At 45.7% G+C, this 15624-nt stretch overlaps 1 protein-coding gene across 2 annotated transcripts in view; it reads right to left on the reverse strand.

The window, feature by feature from the left end:
• Nucleotides 1-14385: 14385 nt before the first annotated feature.
• The window catches only part of LOC114641992 (chloride intracellular channel protein 4), a 66729-nt gene continuing 65490 nt past the window's right edge, over nt 14386-15624 (reverse strand). For both annotated transcript variants that reach the window (XM_051927212.1, XM_028790997.2), the window contains exon 6: nt 14386-14970. In XM_051927212.1, coding sequence (XP_051783172.1) covers nt 14809-14970 — 162 coding nt within the window. In that variant the 3' untranslated portion in view covers nt 14386-14808. The remainder of the gene's footprint in view (nt 14971-15624) is intronic.

The following is a 15624-nucleotide window of genomic DNA, read 5'->3' on the forward strand; positions in this document are numbered from 1 at the left end:
GGCGACTGTTTGTTGCATCATCGGCGGAATTCATGTTCCACTTGAACAATGGACTCCATCTATCCATCCATTTTCCAACCCGCTGAATCCGAGCACAGGGTCACGGGGGTCTGCTGGAGCCAATCCCAGCCAACACAGGGCGCAAGGCAGGAACCAATCCTGGGCAGGGTGCCAACCCACCGCAGACAATGGACTCACACTTTGCAAATTGCAGCATGCAAAATGGTTTCTATTGTGGTGTTGTCGCCATTTGACTATAAACGAGTAACTGCGCTTGGTGGCATTCACTGGTACTTGTAGGCGGGCATTTCAACTTTGAACTCTCCTCTATCCAGTGATGTGCAGTGATGTGTTTCTGTCTTATACCGTTTGTTTGAAATACATTTTTGAAATCTGCTCTTTCATTTTGAAGAGCCCTGTATATATTGTGAGAGGTTCATCCTGGACACAACCAGAAGGACACCGGCAGTTCTTAAAACACACACGTTTATTAAGACCAAGTCCCCCAAGATACAAGTCCCGCACACACACAGTGCTTCCCACACCAAAACACCCTTCCACGGGCCTTTAATCGTCCATGGGCCGCCTTTGTTCCTTGCGCTGGAGCTTTGTCCTCCTCCAGCACCCGACTCTCGCTCCCCTACTGTAGGAAGGCGGCTCTGCTCCAGGCGCTCGCTGACTTTCTTACGTCGGCACTTCCTGGTATGGTGGAAGTGCCACATGAGCACCCGGAAGCACTCTGGGGATCACTGGAAGGTCCTTCCTCCACCCTCTCAGGTGAGGTGGAAGTGCAGATCACCCGGGCTTTATGAGGCTCGGGGCACACCCTGGCGGTAGCCACGGGCCCCCACACGTTTGAGCTTCCCTGCTTCCTGTCTGTGGTCCCCTTGCTATCCAGGGCAGTCGCCCTTTCATGGCCCAGGGGACGTATAGATCGCCACCCAGTCCCCAGCCTCCTGCCACTATATATATATATATATATATATATATCTGCGGTGGGTTGGCACCCTGTCCGGGATTGGTTCCTGCCTTGTGCCCTGTGTTGGCTGGGATTGGCTCCAGCAAACCTCCGTGACCCTGTGTTCGGATTCGGCGGGTTGGATAATGGATGGATGGATGGATGGATATATATATATCTTAAATATAAACATCTACGCGTGGAAGTGCGTGAGTCTGTCCGGCCCGGAAGTGAGATGTGGAGTCGGGGTAAGGGATCCTCCTCCGAAAAACTCTCTTACCCGCTAATAACACAAGTGAGGTGAGCACATCAGCACAGTGAAACTTCAGAAGAGAGACAAAGTCGCTTAGCCACTGACATCGGCAAAACGGTATCCCTTTTACACTTCCTCCCACCGCTAATGCAAAAGCGAGGCGAGCATATCGGCAAAACGAATCCTCCTAGGTTCACTCCAGTGAATCCCCAGGTGCTCTGCAGATCCCCCATGGAACCCAACAGGGCTGCACCAAACTCCAACTCCCAGCGTGTCGTGCAGGAATCTGTGGTGCCACAGGCAACCAGGAGGGCTGCCCTCTAGTGTCCCAATGGAGGTAGTGCCTCACAGATCGTCTCTCTCCTAGTTATTCCATCCAGCTGGCGTTCCAGCTGAGTAATGGCCATGGCCACCCGTCACAACAGATAGAAATTTATTTGTCTCCAGGGGAATATTCAGCTTTTTTACAGAAGCTCTTGAAATAAATAAATAGGTAGAAAAGTAAATAAACAAATAAATAAGAACGCACGATTTGGACTGAACACACTCCAGATTGACTATAAAGCAAGAAAATGAAAAAAGAAAGAAATCTTCTGGCAGTTCCAGTCCCCGTGAGGGATTGTGCAGGTTTATTATTGTCATCTGACAGACCCCCAGTCATGTTTCTTGAAACACTTCTGCTGAAGAATTCATTGAAAGTCCTCAGTGCTGGTGGGTCACAGAGAGGATGTGCAGTATTGTTCATAATGGTGCTCAGTTTGGTTTTCGTTTTCTCTCCTTTGCTACGTCCTCCACGGGGTCCACAGTGTGTCCTATAACTGAGTCTGCCCTTTTAATTAGCTTGTTGATGCGGTGGTCCTCTCTTGAAGTGATGTTACCCGCCCAGCACACCACACTGGTCATCACAGAGGTGTAGAAGATGTGAAGGATGTCAATATCCACATTAAAGGAGCACAGTCTCCTAAGGAGAAAGAGCCTGCTCTGCCCCTTCTTCTATAGTTTCTCTGTGTTATAAAATGAATCCAAACTTTCATTAATGTGGACCAACATGTACTTGTGGGAGTGGACCACATGTACATTCCCTAAACTTGAATAATGACCGGACATTGAGGCTCTTTGGTGCTGTGAAAGTCAATAAGCAGCTCCTTGGTTTTGCTGATGTGAAGTTGCAGACAATTCCCTTTCCACCGAGAAACAAAGTTCTCCTCCCTGACTCCTCTCCTCTGTCTCAATACCCCCCCATAATTGCAGAGTCATCTGAGAATTAGCACCAGTGACCTGACCTGCTGTAATATTTATAACCCGAGGTGTAGAGAGTGAAGAGTAAAGCAGACAGGCCTGCTCCTTGTGGTGCTCCAGCGTTACACACACAGTCCTTGTGTCTCACAAACTGGGGTCTTTCTGACAGACAGTCCATTATCAGGACCCCACAGGCTCACCCACCTGCAGATCTCTGAGTTGACCCCTTAACAGGGATGGCAGGGTGGTATTGAAGGCACTGGGGAAATCAAGTCACATCATCCTCACAGGGCACCCATCTTTGTCCGGGTGAGAGGAGCATACAGATAACAGCAGGCCCCCAAGTCCAGTCTTTGTCCAATCTGACCAACATGCAAAACATCACAACCCTTCAGCACCATGATAAACAAGAACACACGCAAACACATTTTATTTAATAGAAAAGACAAAGTGGCAGCTTGGCAGAGCTTCCAGGACATAAAGACGAGATGATGCCACTCCCAAGTGGGTGTGTAATGTTATTTAATAGGCAATTTGCTTGTTAAACACAGTATTGTCATAAGAAGAGTAAACTGCGATTTTCTATTGTGTAAAATATCATTTTCTTTTGCGCTGTACAAGCTATCAAATACTCGTGACTAAATGTTTGATTCAGCTGCCATTACATGGCACGCTGCTTGAGACAACTTTACCCTCAGCCCCCATCTATCGATGTGACACAGCAGTGCACTGCTATCAGAACTATCCGCCCCCTTTCACATTTTATTATTATAAAACATGAAATCAAATTTGGCTTTTTTGACAATGACAAACAGAAAAAGACGATTTAATGTCAAAGTGACAACAGATTTCCACGAAGTGGCCTAAACTGATTATAAATATAAAACACAAAATAAGCATCCAACCCCTTTTAATAGGACATCCCTAAATCCTCACAGGTGCGGCCCACCGGTTTTTAGAAGTCCCAGAATTAGTTCAATGGAGATCATCTGTCTGGGGCGTCACATGATTGTCATTTAAATGCACCTGAATGTGGTCAGTCAGTTGGGTGGGCTAACCTACACAATGAGGACAAAATACATCACCAAAGTAACTCCTTGAACAGCCCACCTCAGGGGATGGAGACCAGGACATATCCAAGTGACTGAATATCCAGTTCAACTAGTTATGAAGAAATGGAAAGAGTACAGCAGAGCTGGAAATCTGCCCAGAGCAGGCTGTCCACAAAAACGAGCCAGGCAGGCCAGCAAGAAACCTGTTAGAACTTTAAAGGAGTTACAAGCTACAGTAGCTCAGACAGCAGGAACTGTGCAGACAACAAGAGCTTCAACAGTTGAAGCTTTATGGAGCGGGGCAAAGAAATAACAAAGCACACAGGGCATCTCAGCAGATGGGAGACCCTGAAGTCAGCTGGAAGAAGGTTTGGTGATGTGACAAGATCAAAACTGAGTTTTCTTTTAGGCCATCAGCCTAAATATCATATCCAAACATGACACAGATTTTTAATAACACCTCATCCCCACTGGGAAGCATCAGGGTGTGGGGTTCAACTTCCTAGCTCTGCTGAGGTAAGCAGTACCACGAGGGGACGAGAGGGGTCGTTCATGTTAATGGTTTCTCCCCTTCCACGCACAGCTCCGAGAAACCACCAGGAAAGGGCAATTGACCCGACCGCACCAACTGGAGCGGGCCCCATCTTTCCATCTTTCTATAAAAGCCGAACAGTCCCTAGAAGAGGTCATCTGCTTTTTGGACCTGACCTGGGCCTGGAGAAAGCACCTGCAAAATACCTAAACCTCCATAAGAGGAACGTTATGCTGCTGAGCCGACCAAATGCTTCATGATTTCTGTGATTGATGCCATCGAGCACAACTTTGGTTTACTACTTTGTGCCCGCTTGGTGCCCCCGACATTTTGAAGTGGCTCGTGCAATTCTGTGCACACTTTGGGCTCTGTAGGTGTGGGACTATCAGTGTTGCCAGGTCCGTGGGTTTCTCGCGCAATTGAGCTAATTATGGTTGTCATCAGAAGAAAAAAAAAAGTTTTTCGGGGGTGGTTTTTTTGGGCTACTTTTTTAAAAACAAGGTGGTATTTTGGGCTATTTTTCAACACCCCTCCATTGCATTTTTACCATGTTTTTCATCCATCTAGCACCTCTTCCCCTACTATTTGTACTTGTATATGTTCTCACCGAGGGGGATACTGCCCACCCCAATCCAAAATATCTCTGAAGGGACACACAAGACCCCCCTCCCTCCCCAGATTTTGATGGGATGTACCTAACCCTTTCACTCTGATACCACCCCCAACTTTCTGGTGTGCATCATTTTGTCTACCTTAGATATTGGGCTATTTGTTTTTTTGGCAAATTGGCTGTTTTTAAGCTATCCTTGGGCTATACATTTTTTCAGGACCTGGCAACCCTGGTGGCCGTGTAGCCATGCAGCCCCAGAGTGGTCAATGAGGAAACAAGCCTGTAGAGTTTTCATTTGAAAGTGTAACCTATTCAGCCCGTTTCCTCATTGATGTCCCTGAACTTACAAGAGTATAAAAGGAGCCAGAGCAGGATACACATGCAAGATCAGAAAGACGAAAGAATGGAGAATGAAAGGATTTGACAACAAGGGATTTCTTTTTTGAAAACAAAGAGGACAATTGGGGGCGAGCAACCTGGTGAAATGGACAGGAGACATGGTGGATGGGAGTGAGAAGAACAGCACTCATGGGGTTACTGAACAACCAAGGAGTGATGGAAGGACTTCAGAAGACCATCCTACAGACCCCAATGTGAAGGTAGTGGGATGATGGAGCTGGGTTTTGGGCCCCCCCAGTGGTGACTGACTGTGATGGCTGGGGATCAAGCCAGTTTAAAGGGGTTGACTGTGCTTGCCGGTGTGTCAGGTCCAGTGGGTGGGGGGGCTTAGAAGATTCTGGTTTTAATCCCTTTGTATTACGTATTGATTATTTATTAACCAATTTTAACTCCCATTGAGAAGATCACTTGTTTTTATTATGGATCATTTGCGGCAAGTGTCATACACGTGCAAGTAAGAGGCAGCTAAAGGGTCGGAGTAATTGTAATAAAACATCCGATCAGGGGGCGGCGGAGTGCGCTGACTGTCTTTCTCAGTTCCATACAGACCTTTCCTGGTAAATCCTGCAAGGTTCGGGCGCCTCAGAAGACATCACTTTCAAAGCCGGCCCCTTTACTGATGTCACTTCCAGTCCAGACGACATCACTTTTGGTTCTGGCCCTTTTAATGACGTCAGTTCATCTATGGGCCTTTAAAGCCTCCATCTTTGTCTGTTGTAATCAGTTCTGTTTTGGACTCTGTTCTATACACATCGTGCTACTTATTTCAATCTTTTGCAGCCGGGAAAAACAATATATGGGTGGCTGCCCCAAACCTTTATGATGTCTTGGACTCTTACTTGTTACACAAGCCAACATAGCTATACAACGGGTTTATTTTCTGGACACTATATTTATAGGGTCTGAAGGATGATAAAGAAATATCCCTTCAGGCTTTATTGTGGATGACTAAGCCTGGGAGGACCCCACCTGGTATGGATTCCAGCTGCCTAGAGCAGGCATTATGTTGCTATGACGACCTAAGCAGGAACTTTTCTTTTTAAAGAGGATGGCTAACTGAGACAGAAAAAAAGTAGGGAAAGAAGCAGAAGGCAAGGAGCTCGGCTAACTGTGCCTAAGAAGGCAGTGCGATCAGACTTCACCCAGGGACGTCTGCTATTTGTGGGTGACCACCCAGAAGATAGAAACAGGTGAATCCCCGAGAAGAGGCAAGGGTGCGGTATATGGACCTGTGGTTCTGTGGGTGCTCCTGTTGGTGAGTCGGACTCATGTTTTTAAATTCTTCGGGATAGCAAGAAGGCAGCCATATTCACCTGAGGTCTACAGATCTCATCCTGCAATGAGAACTGTATGACTGGATTCATCACCATTGCACACAGACTATGTTTTAATCCGTCTCTTTTTGATTTCCTTTCCTTTGGTGTGTGTTTCGTACTGGGGATTAAGATTTGGCCGCTGGCGGATGGGGAGGCTTTGGTGAAAAAGGGATCACTAACGAGCACCCAGTCCCCTTTCTTGTAAATGCATAAACATTGGATCCTGGATTACAATGCACTTGCTTATTTAATTAATCTAACTACCACCTAACTAAGTATTGACGGGCACGGAGAGCGGGGAAGAGGGGGGGAGAGGGGTCGATTACCGAATATTTTTTAATGCTAATATATCTTTCGAACATCATCCACTTCCTTTTCGGGTGGTGAAGCGTAATGATCACTCCCCTTATTGGGCGATTGTTACACATTTATTGCCTTATTTGTCTATTGACTAGGCTGGACACCATATTTTGTTTTGAAAATGGAATATTTGAATAAACTGCTCCAAGAACTTTGTTTTGCACCAACATTCATTGAGATGTGTCTTCATTGCTGTAGTCCATTTTGGTACAAGACTATTGATGTCCAGGTGCAGGGAGGGATGATGGGAGCTGTGGGCAAACCCAGACGTCCTCACTCACTTAGGAGCTGCCAGAGGATGGTGTTGAATGTTTTGGAAATGGTGAACGACAATGAACTCGTAAAGAGATGGAATAATTTAACGTTACGTGATCGCTCCAGTTACACGTAGAAGGCATGCGCTGTCAACTGAAATGAAAGTGTTGGTAACGTTACGAGTAAAATGCAGATGTTCAGCGGCGATGATGTGGATGTGTCATCACCAACCATTTCTTGAATTTTCCTCCAAACTTTGAACATCCTTGCAGATTCAGACCTTTCCCCACCACTTCAAGTAAGGTCATGTTAAAACAAGCTGCATTCTTGCAAATCGCTGGTTCTGTTGGAGTTTTTGGTGGGATTGTTGGCAAACACATGAAGATAAATAATAATGATGTGAATTGCAAGTGATATCACAGAATCAACGCACAGGGAGAAGGCACTGGAAGGCATGTGAGGAAAATATGGGAAATCTTGATGGGGTCTGCAAGAAACCTGAACCTCATGGTAAGGTAGATTGGTGCTTTTTAAATAATCGCCAGACTCATGTCTTCAGCTGGAGGGGGTTTGGTAGCGGGGTGATGAGGGTGCAGATGGCTCTGCACTTAGTGCACAGGTGCAGGATCGCCCACGACCCTAAGTGACGGACGGAGCTGCAGATTACCAAAAATAGGGAAGCCTGAGGGTGAGACAGGAGAAAGGAAAAGTCCAAGAAGAGAAGAGAATGGAGGGTAAAGGGAACGAGAGAGCAGGAGGTGGAAGGAGGTAGTATGAGAGAGCTGAAGAGAGCAAGCTCACGAGAGAGAGGGTAGGCAGCTTGGAAGAGAACCCCTGGACAGGAGTGTGTGGCCGACGCTGGTGAGGGTTGAAATGGGTCACTCCAGCTGAACCTGTCTGAGGAGCAGGAGAACGTTTCACTGCAGAAGACCAGAAATGCAGCCAGTGGTCAAGGAGAGCCCCAGCGTAAGTGCTATGACCACCTAGGTCCAGAAAGTGAGCCTCATTGTAGCCATGGGACAGCAGACACCCGGACCTTGGGAGGGTCAGCTGCACCTGTTGTAGGACGAAGCCTATACTGTAACGTCCGTATGGGATAAGCAGAGGAGACGCCTTTTAAAAGACAACTTCACCAGGCTTTTAGAAAGGACACTTTCTGCCAGTAGGTTTTAACCTCGTGTAAATGGATTTATTTATTCTGATTTTAACCTCCACCTCATCTGTGTTTTTAATTGGATTATTTATATACTGAATGTTCTTGAAGCTCTGAACTTTGTTGGACCCTTGTTTTGTTTATTTGTTTTAATAAAACCACTGAGCACTTTGCACTTTCCCCTTGCTTCGGGTGGTGTCGTCCTTTGCCAAGCTCATCCCTCGGAAACGTTATCGGTGGTGGCGTGGAGCCAACCCGCACCGTGACAAACCTTGGCAGAAGATTTGTGTTCCAGCAAGACAAGAAGAAGCCCAAGCCTACAGTCAAAGCTACACAGGAATGGCTTCAGAACAACAATGTGGATGTCCAGGAGTGGCCAAGTCAGAATCCGGGGCTCGTAGTTATCAAGCGTCACAAAGTAGGAGAACGGTCCTAACCTGGCCGGAAAATCTCAAAAGTCCACAAATTTGGTCCTATTCAAAGGAGTAGGAGTAAAAGCATTTGATTAATTTTCCTAATTTAGGATTTTATTCCACAGCTTCACCAGCGATTAGGGGACATGTAAGTGGTCCTCACTCACTTAGGAGCTGCCAGAGGATGGTGTGGAATGTTTTGGAAATGGTGAACAACAATGAACTCGTAAAGAGATGGAATAATTTTACGTTACGTGATCGCTCCAGTTACACTTAGAAGACATGCGCTGTCAGCTGAAATGAAAGTGTTGGTAACGTTACGAGTAAGATGCAGATGTTCAGTAGCGATGATGTGGATGTGTCATCACCAACCATTTCTTGAATTTTCCTCCAAACTTTGAACATCCTTGCAGATTCAGACCTTTCCCCACCACTTCAAGTAAGGTCATGTTAAAACAAGCTGCATTCTTGCAAATCACTGGTTCTGTTGGAGTTTTTGGTGGGATTGTTGGCAAACACATGAAGATAAATAATAATGATGTGAATTGCAAGTGATATCACAGAATCAACGCACAGGGAGAAGGCACTGGAAGGCATGTGAGGAAAATATGGGAAATCTTGATGGGGTCTGCAAGAAACCTGAACCTCATGGTAAGGTAGATTGGTGCTTTTTAAATAATCGCCAGACTCATGTCTTCAGCTGGAGGGGGTCTGGTAGCGGGGTGATGAGGGTGCAGATGGCACTGCACTTAGTGCACAGGTGCAGGATCGCCCACGACCCTAAGTGACGGACGGAGCTGCAGATTACCAAAAATAGGGAAGCCTGAGGGTGAGACAGGAGAAAGGAAAAGTCCAAGAAGAGAAGAGAATGGAGGGTAAAGGGAACGAGAGAGCAGGAGGTGGAAGGAGGTAGTATGAGAGAGCTGAAGAGAGCAAGCTCACGAGAGAGAGGGTAGGCAGCTTGGAAGAGAACCCCTGGACAGGAGTGTGTGGCCGACGCTGGTGAGGGTTGAAATGGGTCACTCCAGCTGAACCTGTCTGAGGAGCAGGAGAACGTTTCACTGCAGAAGACCAGAAATGCAGCCAGTGGTCAAGGAGAGCCCCAGCGTAAGTGCTATGACCACCTAGGTCCAGAAAGTGAGCCTCATTGTAGCCATGGGACAGCAGACACCCGGACCTTGGGAGGGTCAGCTGCACCTGTTGTAGGACGAAGCCTATACTGCAACGTCCGTATGGGATAAGCAGAGGAGACGCCTTTTAAAAGACAAATTCACCCGGCTTTTAGAAAGGACACTTTCTGCCAGTAGGTTTTAACCTCGTGTAAATGGATTTATTTATTCTGATTTTAACCTCCACCTCATCTGTGTTTTTAATTGGATTATTTATATACTGAATGTTCTTGAAGCTCTGAACTTTGTTGGACCCTTGTTTTGTTTATTTGTTTTAATAAAACCACTGAGCACTTTGCACTTTCCCCTTGCTTCGGGTGGTGTCGTCCTTTGCCAAGCTCATCCCTCGGAAACGTTATCGGTGGTGGCGTGGAGCCAACCCGCACCGTGACAAACCTTGGCAGAAGATTTGTGTTCCAGCAAGACAAGAAGAAGCCCAAGCCTACAGTCAAAGCTACACAGGAATGGCTTCAGAACAACAATGTGGATGTCCAGGAGTGGCCAAGTCAGAATCCGGGGCTCGTAGTTATCAAGCGTCACAAAGTAGGAGAACGGTCCTAACCTGGCCGGAAAATCTCAAAAGTCCACAAATTTGGTCCTATTCAAAGGAGTAGGAGTAAAAGCATTTGATCAATTTTCCTAATTTAGGATTTTATTCCACAGCTTCACCAGCGTTTAGGGGACATGTAAGTGGTCCTCACTCACTTAGGAGCTGCCAGAGGATGGTGTGGAATGTTTTGGAAATGGTGAACAACAATGAACTCGTAAAGAGATGGAATAATTTTACGTTACATGATCACTCCAGTTACACTTAGAAGACATGCGCTGTCAGCTGAAATGAAAGTGTTGGTAACGTTACGAGTAAGATGCAAATGTTCAGTAGCGATGATGTGGATGTGTCATCACCAACCATTTCTTGAATTTTCCTCCAAACTTTGAACATCCTTGCAGATTCAGACCTTTCCCCACCACTCCAAGTAAGGTCATGTTAAGGCAAGCTGCATTCTTGCAAATCACTGGTTTTGTTGGAATTGTGAGTGGAATTGTTGGCACACACTTGACAATCAATAACCCAGGTGTGGATAAGCACGCAGATCAGCATACCCCCCTGTTCATGGATCCAGCTTGTACTGTAGCAGGAGGCAGACTACCTTGAAAGTAGGTGGGTCTGGATGGGTGATTGACAGTAAAATGTCACACATGTACACAGAGCTTCACTTGCCATAAACCATGACCACCAGAGCCACTCTTGTCCTCGTGTTCCACATACGTCTGACTTCAATTTCAAGGTCTTTATACTTGACGATCTTGTCTCGCATTACATTTTACAACATTGAAGAAGGAAGGCACAGACATCCGGAGCGTTAGATAGAGCTTCACAGAAGAATAGGGATGGACAATAGAGAGGAATGGCAGGCAGGACACTAGAATAGTGAGTGCGACTTCACAAGCAGCACAATAATGGCCGTGGCTACTTTCAGTGAAACTGTTACTTTATGCGGCATTTTCTGTGGCCATAACTGCATGAAGGAGAATCATCTGAATCGTCCATTTTCTAAACATATTTTCTTTTGGGCAGGACCACGGGGATTCTGGACTCTATCCCAGCAAGCAAAACTCACTAGGCAGGAACAGCCCCTGGATTATTTGTTGTTTATAAAATAGATGCATGTGTTGTTAGACTTAACTCTCATCTGGGGTGACTGATGGTTTCCTCAGTTTTAACACACAGACGTCATTTGCTGGGGTGAGTGTCTTGGTCTTTCCATCTTGGTGCTCATCACAGTATTACTCTTGATGTTGGAAAACTGGCAACAATTACATGTAGCTTAGTGCATATTTCCTCTTTCTTCCTCTTCTTCTTCTACAACTACTTTGAATATAATTATTATTGTCATCACCACCCTCTTCTCAGCTCACTAACATATGCTGGGGCATTAACCAGTGGTCTGCCTGACCTCTCAGGCTTTGAACTCAGCTTGTTGTTCAGCTGACGACTCGTCAAAGAATGTGTGCTGTATTGAAGAGTGCAATCTTCTGGATCTCCTTCACGCTGACTCTGCGTGGGAGTTTGTCCTGCTTCTTTTGCAACCCAGTCTTGATGCGCCTATGACCACCTGAGCCACTCTTGTCCTCGCATTCCACATGCGTCTCATCTTTCTCTGCCTCCTTGCTCAGGATGGTGTTGTCTCATCCAGGATCGTCACATCGATGAAGACACATGACTTGCTCTTCTTGTCGTCGAACACCATGTCTGGCCAATTGGCGGTGATGGTACAGTCTGTGGGAATGGTCTTGTCCCATAAGGTGACACCGTCTCTGGTGTCAAAGGTCACATCTGGTTGTCTGTTGTCAGAACACCCAGCTGTTGGCATAATGTCCAGTGCAGGTACATACTGACCTTGTTGTGACGTTCAAGATATTCCTCCAGGGACAGTACACAGCATTTGGACACAAAGTGTGTGATGGTCTCCTCAGCTTCACCACATACTGTAGATGTCATTGGCTGTTGACTGATGTGCCTATGATATACTTCTGGTGGTGCTGTGTGTTCAAGGCCTGATCCTGCGTGAATGTGATGAGGCTTTCAGTTTCACCATTGAGATTTGCACTACAAAGCCACGCATACATCAGGTCCTTGTCAAGGTGTAGCTTGTTGAGGTTGTTGCAGAACTGGCCATGTAATAGCTTCTACTTGTAGTACTGCTTTCTCACCTCCATGATCTTGGGCTGGAGTAACTATTTTATTTCTTCACTGCTATTGCTAGTGGTCTTGTGCTAACTATACCTTTTTATTTTAATCTCGTGGCCTGTCTTCACAATGGACTTGCGCTCATGCAGTGCTTGGTGGTGTTGAAGCAACAGTCGCAGTAGCCACCTACCGGTGCACTCAAGATACTCACGCAGACGGATAATCACAACCTTCTCCACCTAAACCAGTTCTAAAAGTCCTCAGCCTCCTAAATGTCGTGAGATGTAGAGACGCTCGATGCCTGCTTTTGGATGTAGAAGGCTGTGCATTGTGTGGAGTTTTGTGGTCTTTCAGTCCATGGCTTTTAGCTCCAAAGAGGACCACAAGATGATGCTAAAGCTGTATAGGGTGACAGGTACAGCCAGACTGTTTATAGCTGAGGTCTTATTCCCTGAACTGAGCTCTGTCTTGAGTACAAGTTCCACTTGATGACAGTACTCCTTGGTCAGCTTGGAATTGATGTTGTCACTCTCGTCAATGCCAAGGTATTTGCATGCCTCGCCAGGTTCTAGGTTCCCGATGGTCTCCTTGTTGTTCATCACTACATCAGGTGCTGCTTGTCAAGGTTGAACTCCATCCATGTGTTGTCGCTGAACTGCTAGACCAGGCCCAGTTCCTTGAGTATACCAGTCTTGCTTTGTGGTTAGAGCTTCCAGTCGTCCATGTATAAGCAAGTGATTGATCACTGGCTTGTCTCGATTTCATTCCACACTTGTTCTCACCTGAAAATGCTGCTAAGAGGTATCATGGCAGTGCAAAAAAAAAAAAAAAACAGGGAGCCACCTTGGAAAATTACCTTGCTTGATGTGTATCTCCAACTGGATGAAACTGCTGCTGTAAGACAGATCCATCCTGGTTCTCTATCTTGTCCTTGCACTCTCCAAGAATCGAGTAATGGCCAGACTGATGACTTGGTAGAGCTTCAAGCTCGGTGGCAGACTATCAAAGGCCTTCTTGTAGTCTATCCATGCCGTGCTCAGATGCTTCTTTTGGGATCTCTGATCACCATCTTGTTGATGAGGACCAAGTCCTTGAATTTTCAGATTGCTTGACAGAAAGCTTTCTACTGCTCCGGGAGTGTTCAGCAGACAAGGTGATCAGGTGCTAATTCTTTGAGTTCTTGCTCCTTTTACCCCTAAAGAGTAGGACCATAATACACATGGCAATCCAGTCAGGCATCAGGTGAGGCTCATGGAGCACTTTGTTTAACACTCTCATGAGTTGGCTGTGGGCAGTCGTGAACTTCTTGAGCCAGAAATTCTGAACCTTGTCTGGATCAGGCACCTTCCAGTTGCTGGTCCTGTTGATCAAGCCAGCAACTCCACTGACTGAGAACTGGTGCTTATGATTATCATTAATATTATTATTAATATTATCTTTGTGGTGAAGCCTTAACATTAGTGCCCCAGAACATCATCATGAGTACCACTTTGCAGCTTGGGGTGCCGTTCATTCTTCAACGTCAACTCCTAATCCTCGCTGGGAGTGCACATAAGATGCTTCATAACTTCTCATGTCCTACTCTGAGGCTGGACAAAGTCTTATCTTTATTTCTAGGTGTAACTTTGAGATGCTTGATAAATACGGGCCCAGATCTCCAGTCCAGTTGAGTATTTGTGGCTGGACGTGACAAAGGCTGCCCACTCATGACCACCGTGCAGACTGATCGAGCTTGAGCGGTTTTGTAAAGAAGAATGGACAAAAATGGCTGTGTGGAGGTGCAAAGCTGAAAGCGACTGACAGACCTGAGCACCCAGACTCTGAACTGTCATGGCTGCCAAAGGGGCATCGACGAAATTCTGACCTGATTGGGGCGATCAATCATTTTGCATTTTATATTTGTAGCTCATTTGGATCACGTTGCAGAGATCTGTTTGACATCAAAATGTCTTTTCTGTTGATCAGTGTCAAAAAAGACAAAAAAACTTGGATGCCATTTGTATAAGAATACAATGTGAAAACTTTGAGGGAGTGAATAGCTTTTATAGACACGGTATTTAAAATGATTAACATTAAACAAGTGGAATAGAATTGAGCCGGAGCAGTCGGGCAGACGCATTCTTTGGTGAGAATCTTTGTTAAGTAAGCTCTGCTTGGCCTACGTGAAGACCACTAAAAGGTGAAGGTTGTGTAATCCCAGAGTGTGAAGAGTTGGCTGTGCTGCCCTGTGCCATCCTGACTTCCTGTAGCTAAAACAGCTCTTCCATCATCATGGTGAACAAAAACTTTAGACTCCATTTGGGCCGCACCATCTCTCCTCGACAGATTGGTCATTTTGTTTTCAGGCTGGACCCTGACTGCATTTCACCCACCCGAACCCAAGCCAAAAGTCTGGACATGTTATCTGTTACTTGATTTTCTTTGCCACATGCAGGTAAGCCAATTCGATCTCTCGTTCAGCCGGACACGTGTTTGTGAACTCTGGCCTTTGGTACGCATTGGTCAGGTATCTCCAGATTCCAGTCATCTCTTTGGGAATTTCGAAATTGCGGTACTTCTTGGCAACAATCTGGGAAAAAAAAAAAAAAACGAAGAGTAAGTGGTCAGCTTCATCAAATATGTTTAGAGCTTGTATATCACATATAGACGCACGTGTAGGCAGGCAGTGCCAGAAAAGAAGCTTTCAAGAATCACCACATGAGGGCACCAGAATCCACACCAAGTGTATGATGACCAGGCAGCTGAAAAAGTGGACTTGAAACACAGCTGAAGGGTTAATGAACACCACTGAGCTGAACGACTCTAACTGACCTGTCAGCGCCCCCACTCTAGGAACTGGGGCACAATTTGGGCCAAATGTGGAGTTCTTTTCTTTGGATTCATTTTGAAGCATATTGATGTTTTTGCTATGCCATTCTTATTTGTTTGGTTAAATTGCATTCTGTTGGAATGTTGTGTCCTCAAATAAAAGAGGAGATAAAAAAACAGAAATACAATACCTGGATTTAGGATTGGCTGCTCTTTGTTTTGTGGTGTTTTTTGCTTTAATCAATCTGTACTTCACCCTGCTCCATTGTCTGGTCTGTGTATTCATTTTTTCAATTGTTGGCAATTTTGCTTTGGTCCCTTTTCTTTTCTTTGCTTATGCACTTTATATATATATATATATATATATATATATATATATATATATATATATATATATATATATATATATATATAT

The sequence above is a fragment of the Erpetoichthys calabaricus genome, chromosome 4 (genome assembly GCF_900747795.2).
Source record: "Erpetoichthys calabaricus chromosome 4, fErpCal1.3, whole genome shotgun sequence".
Classification (NCBI taxonomy): domain Eukaryota; kingdom Metazoa; phylum Chordata; class Cladistia; order Polypteriformes; family Polypteridae; genus Erpetoichthys; species Erpetoichthys calabaricus.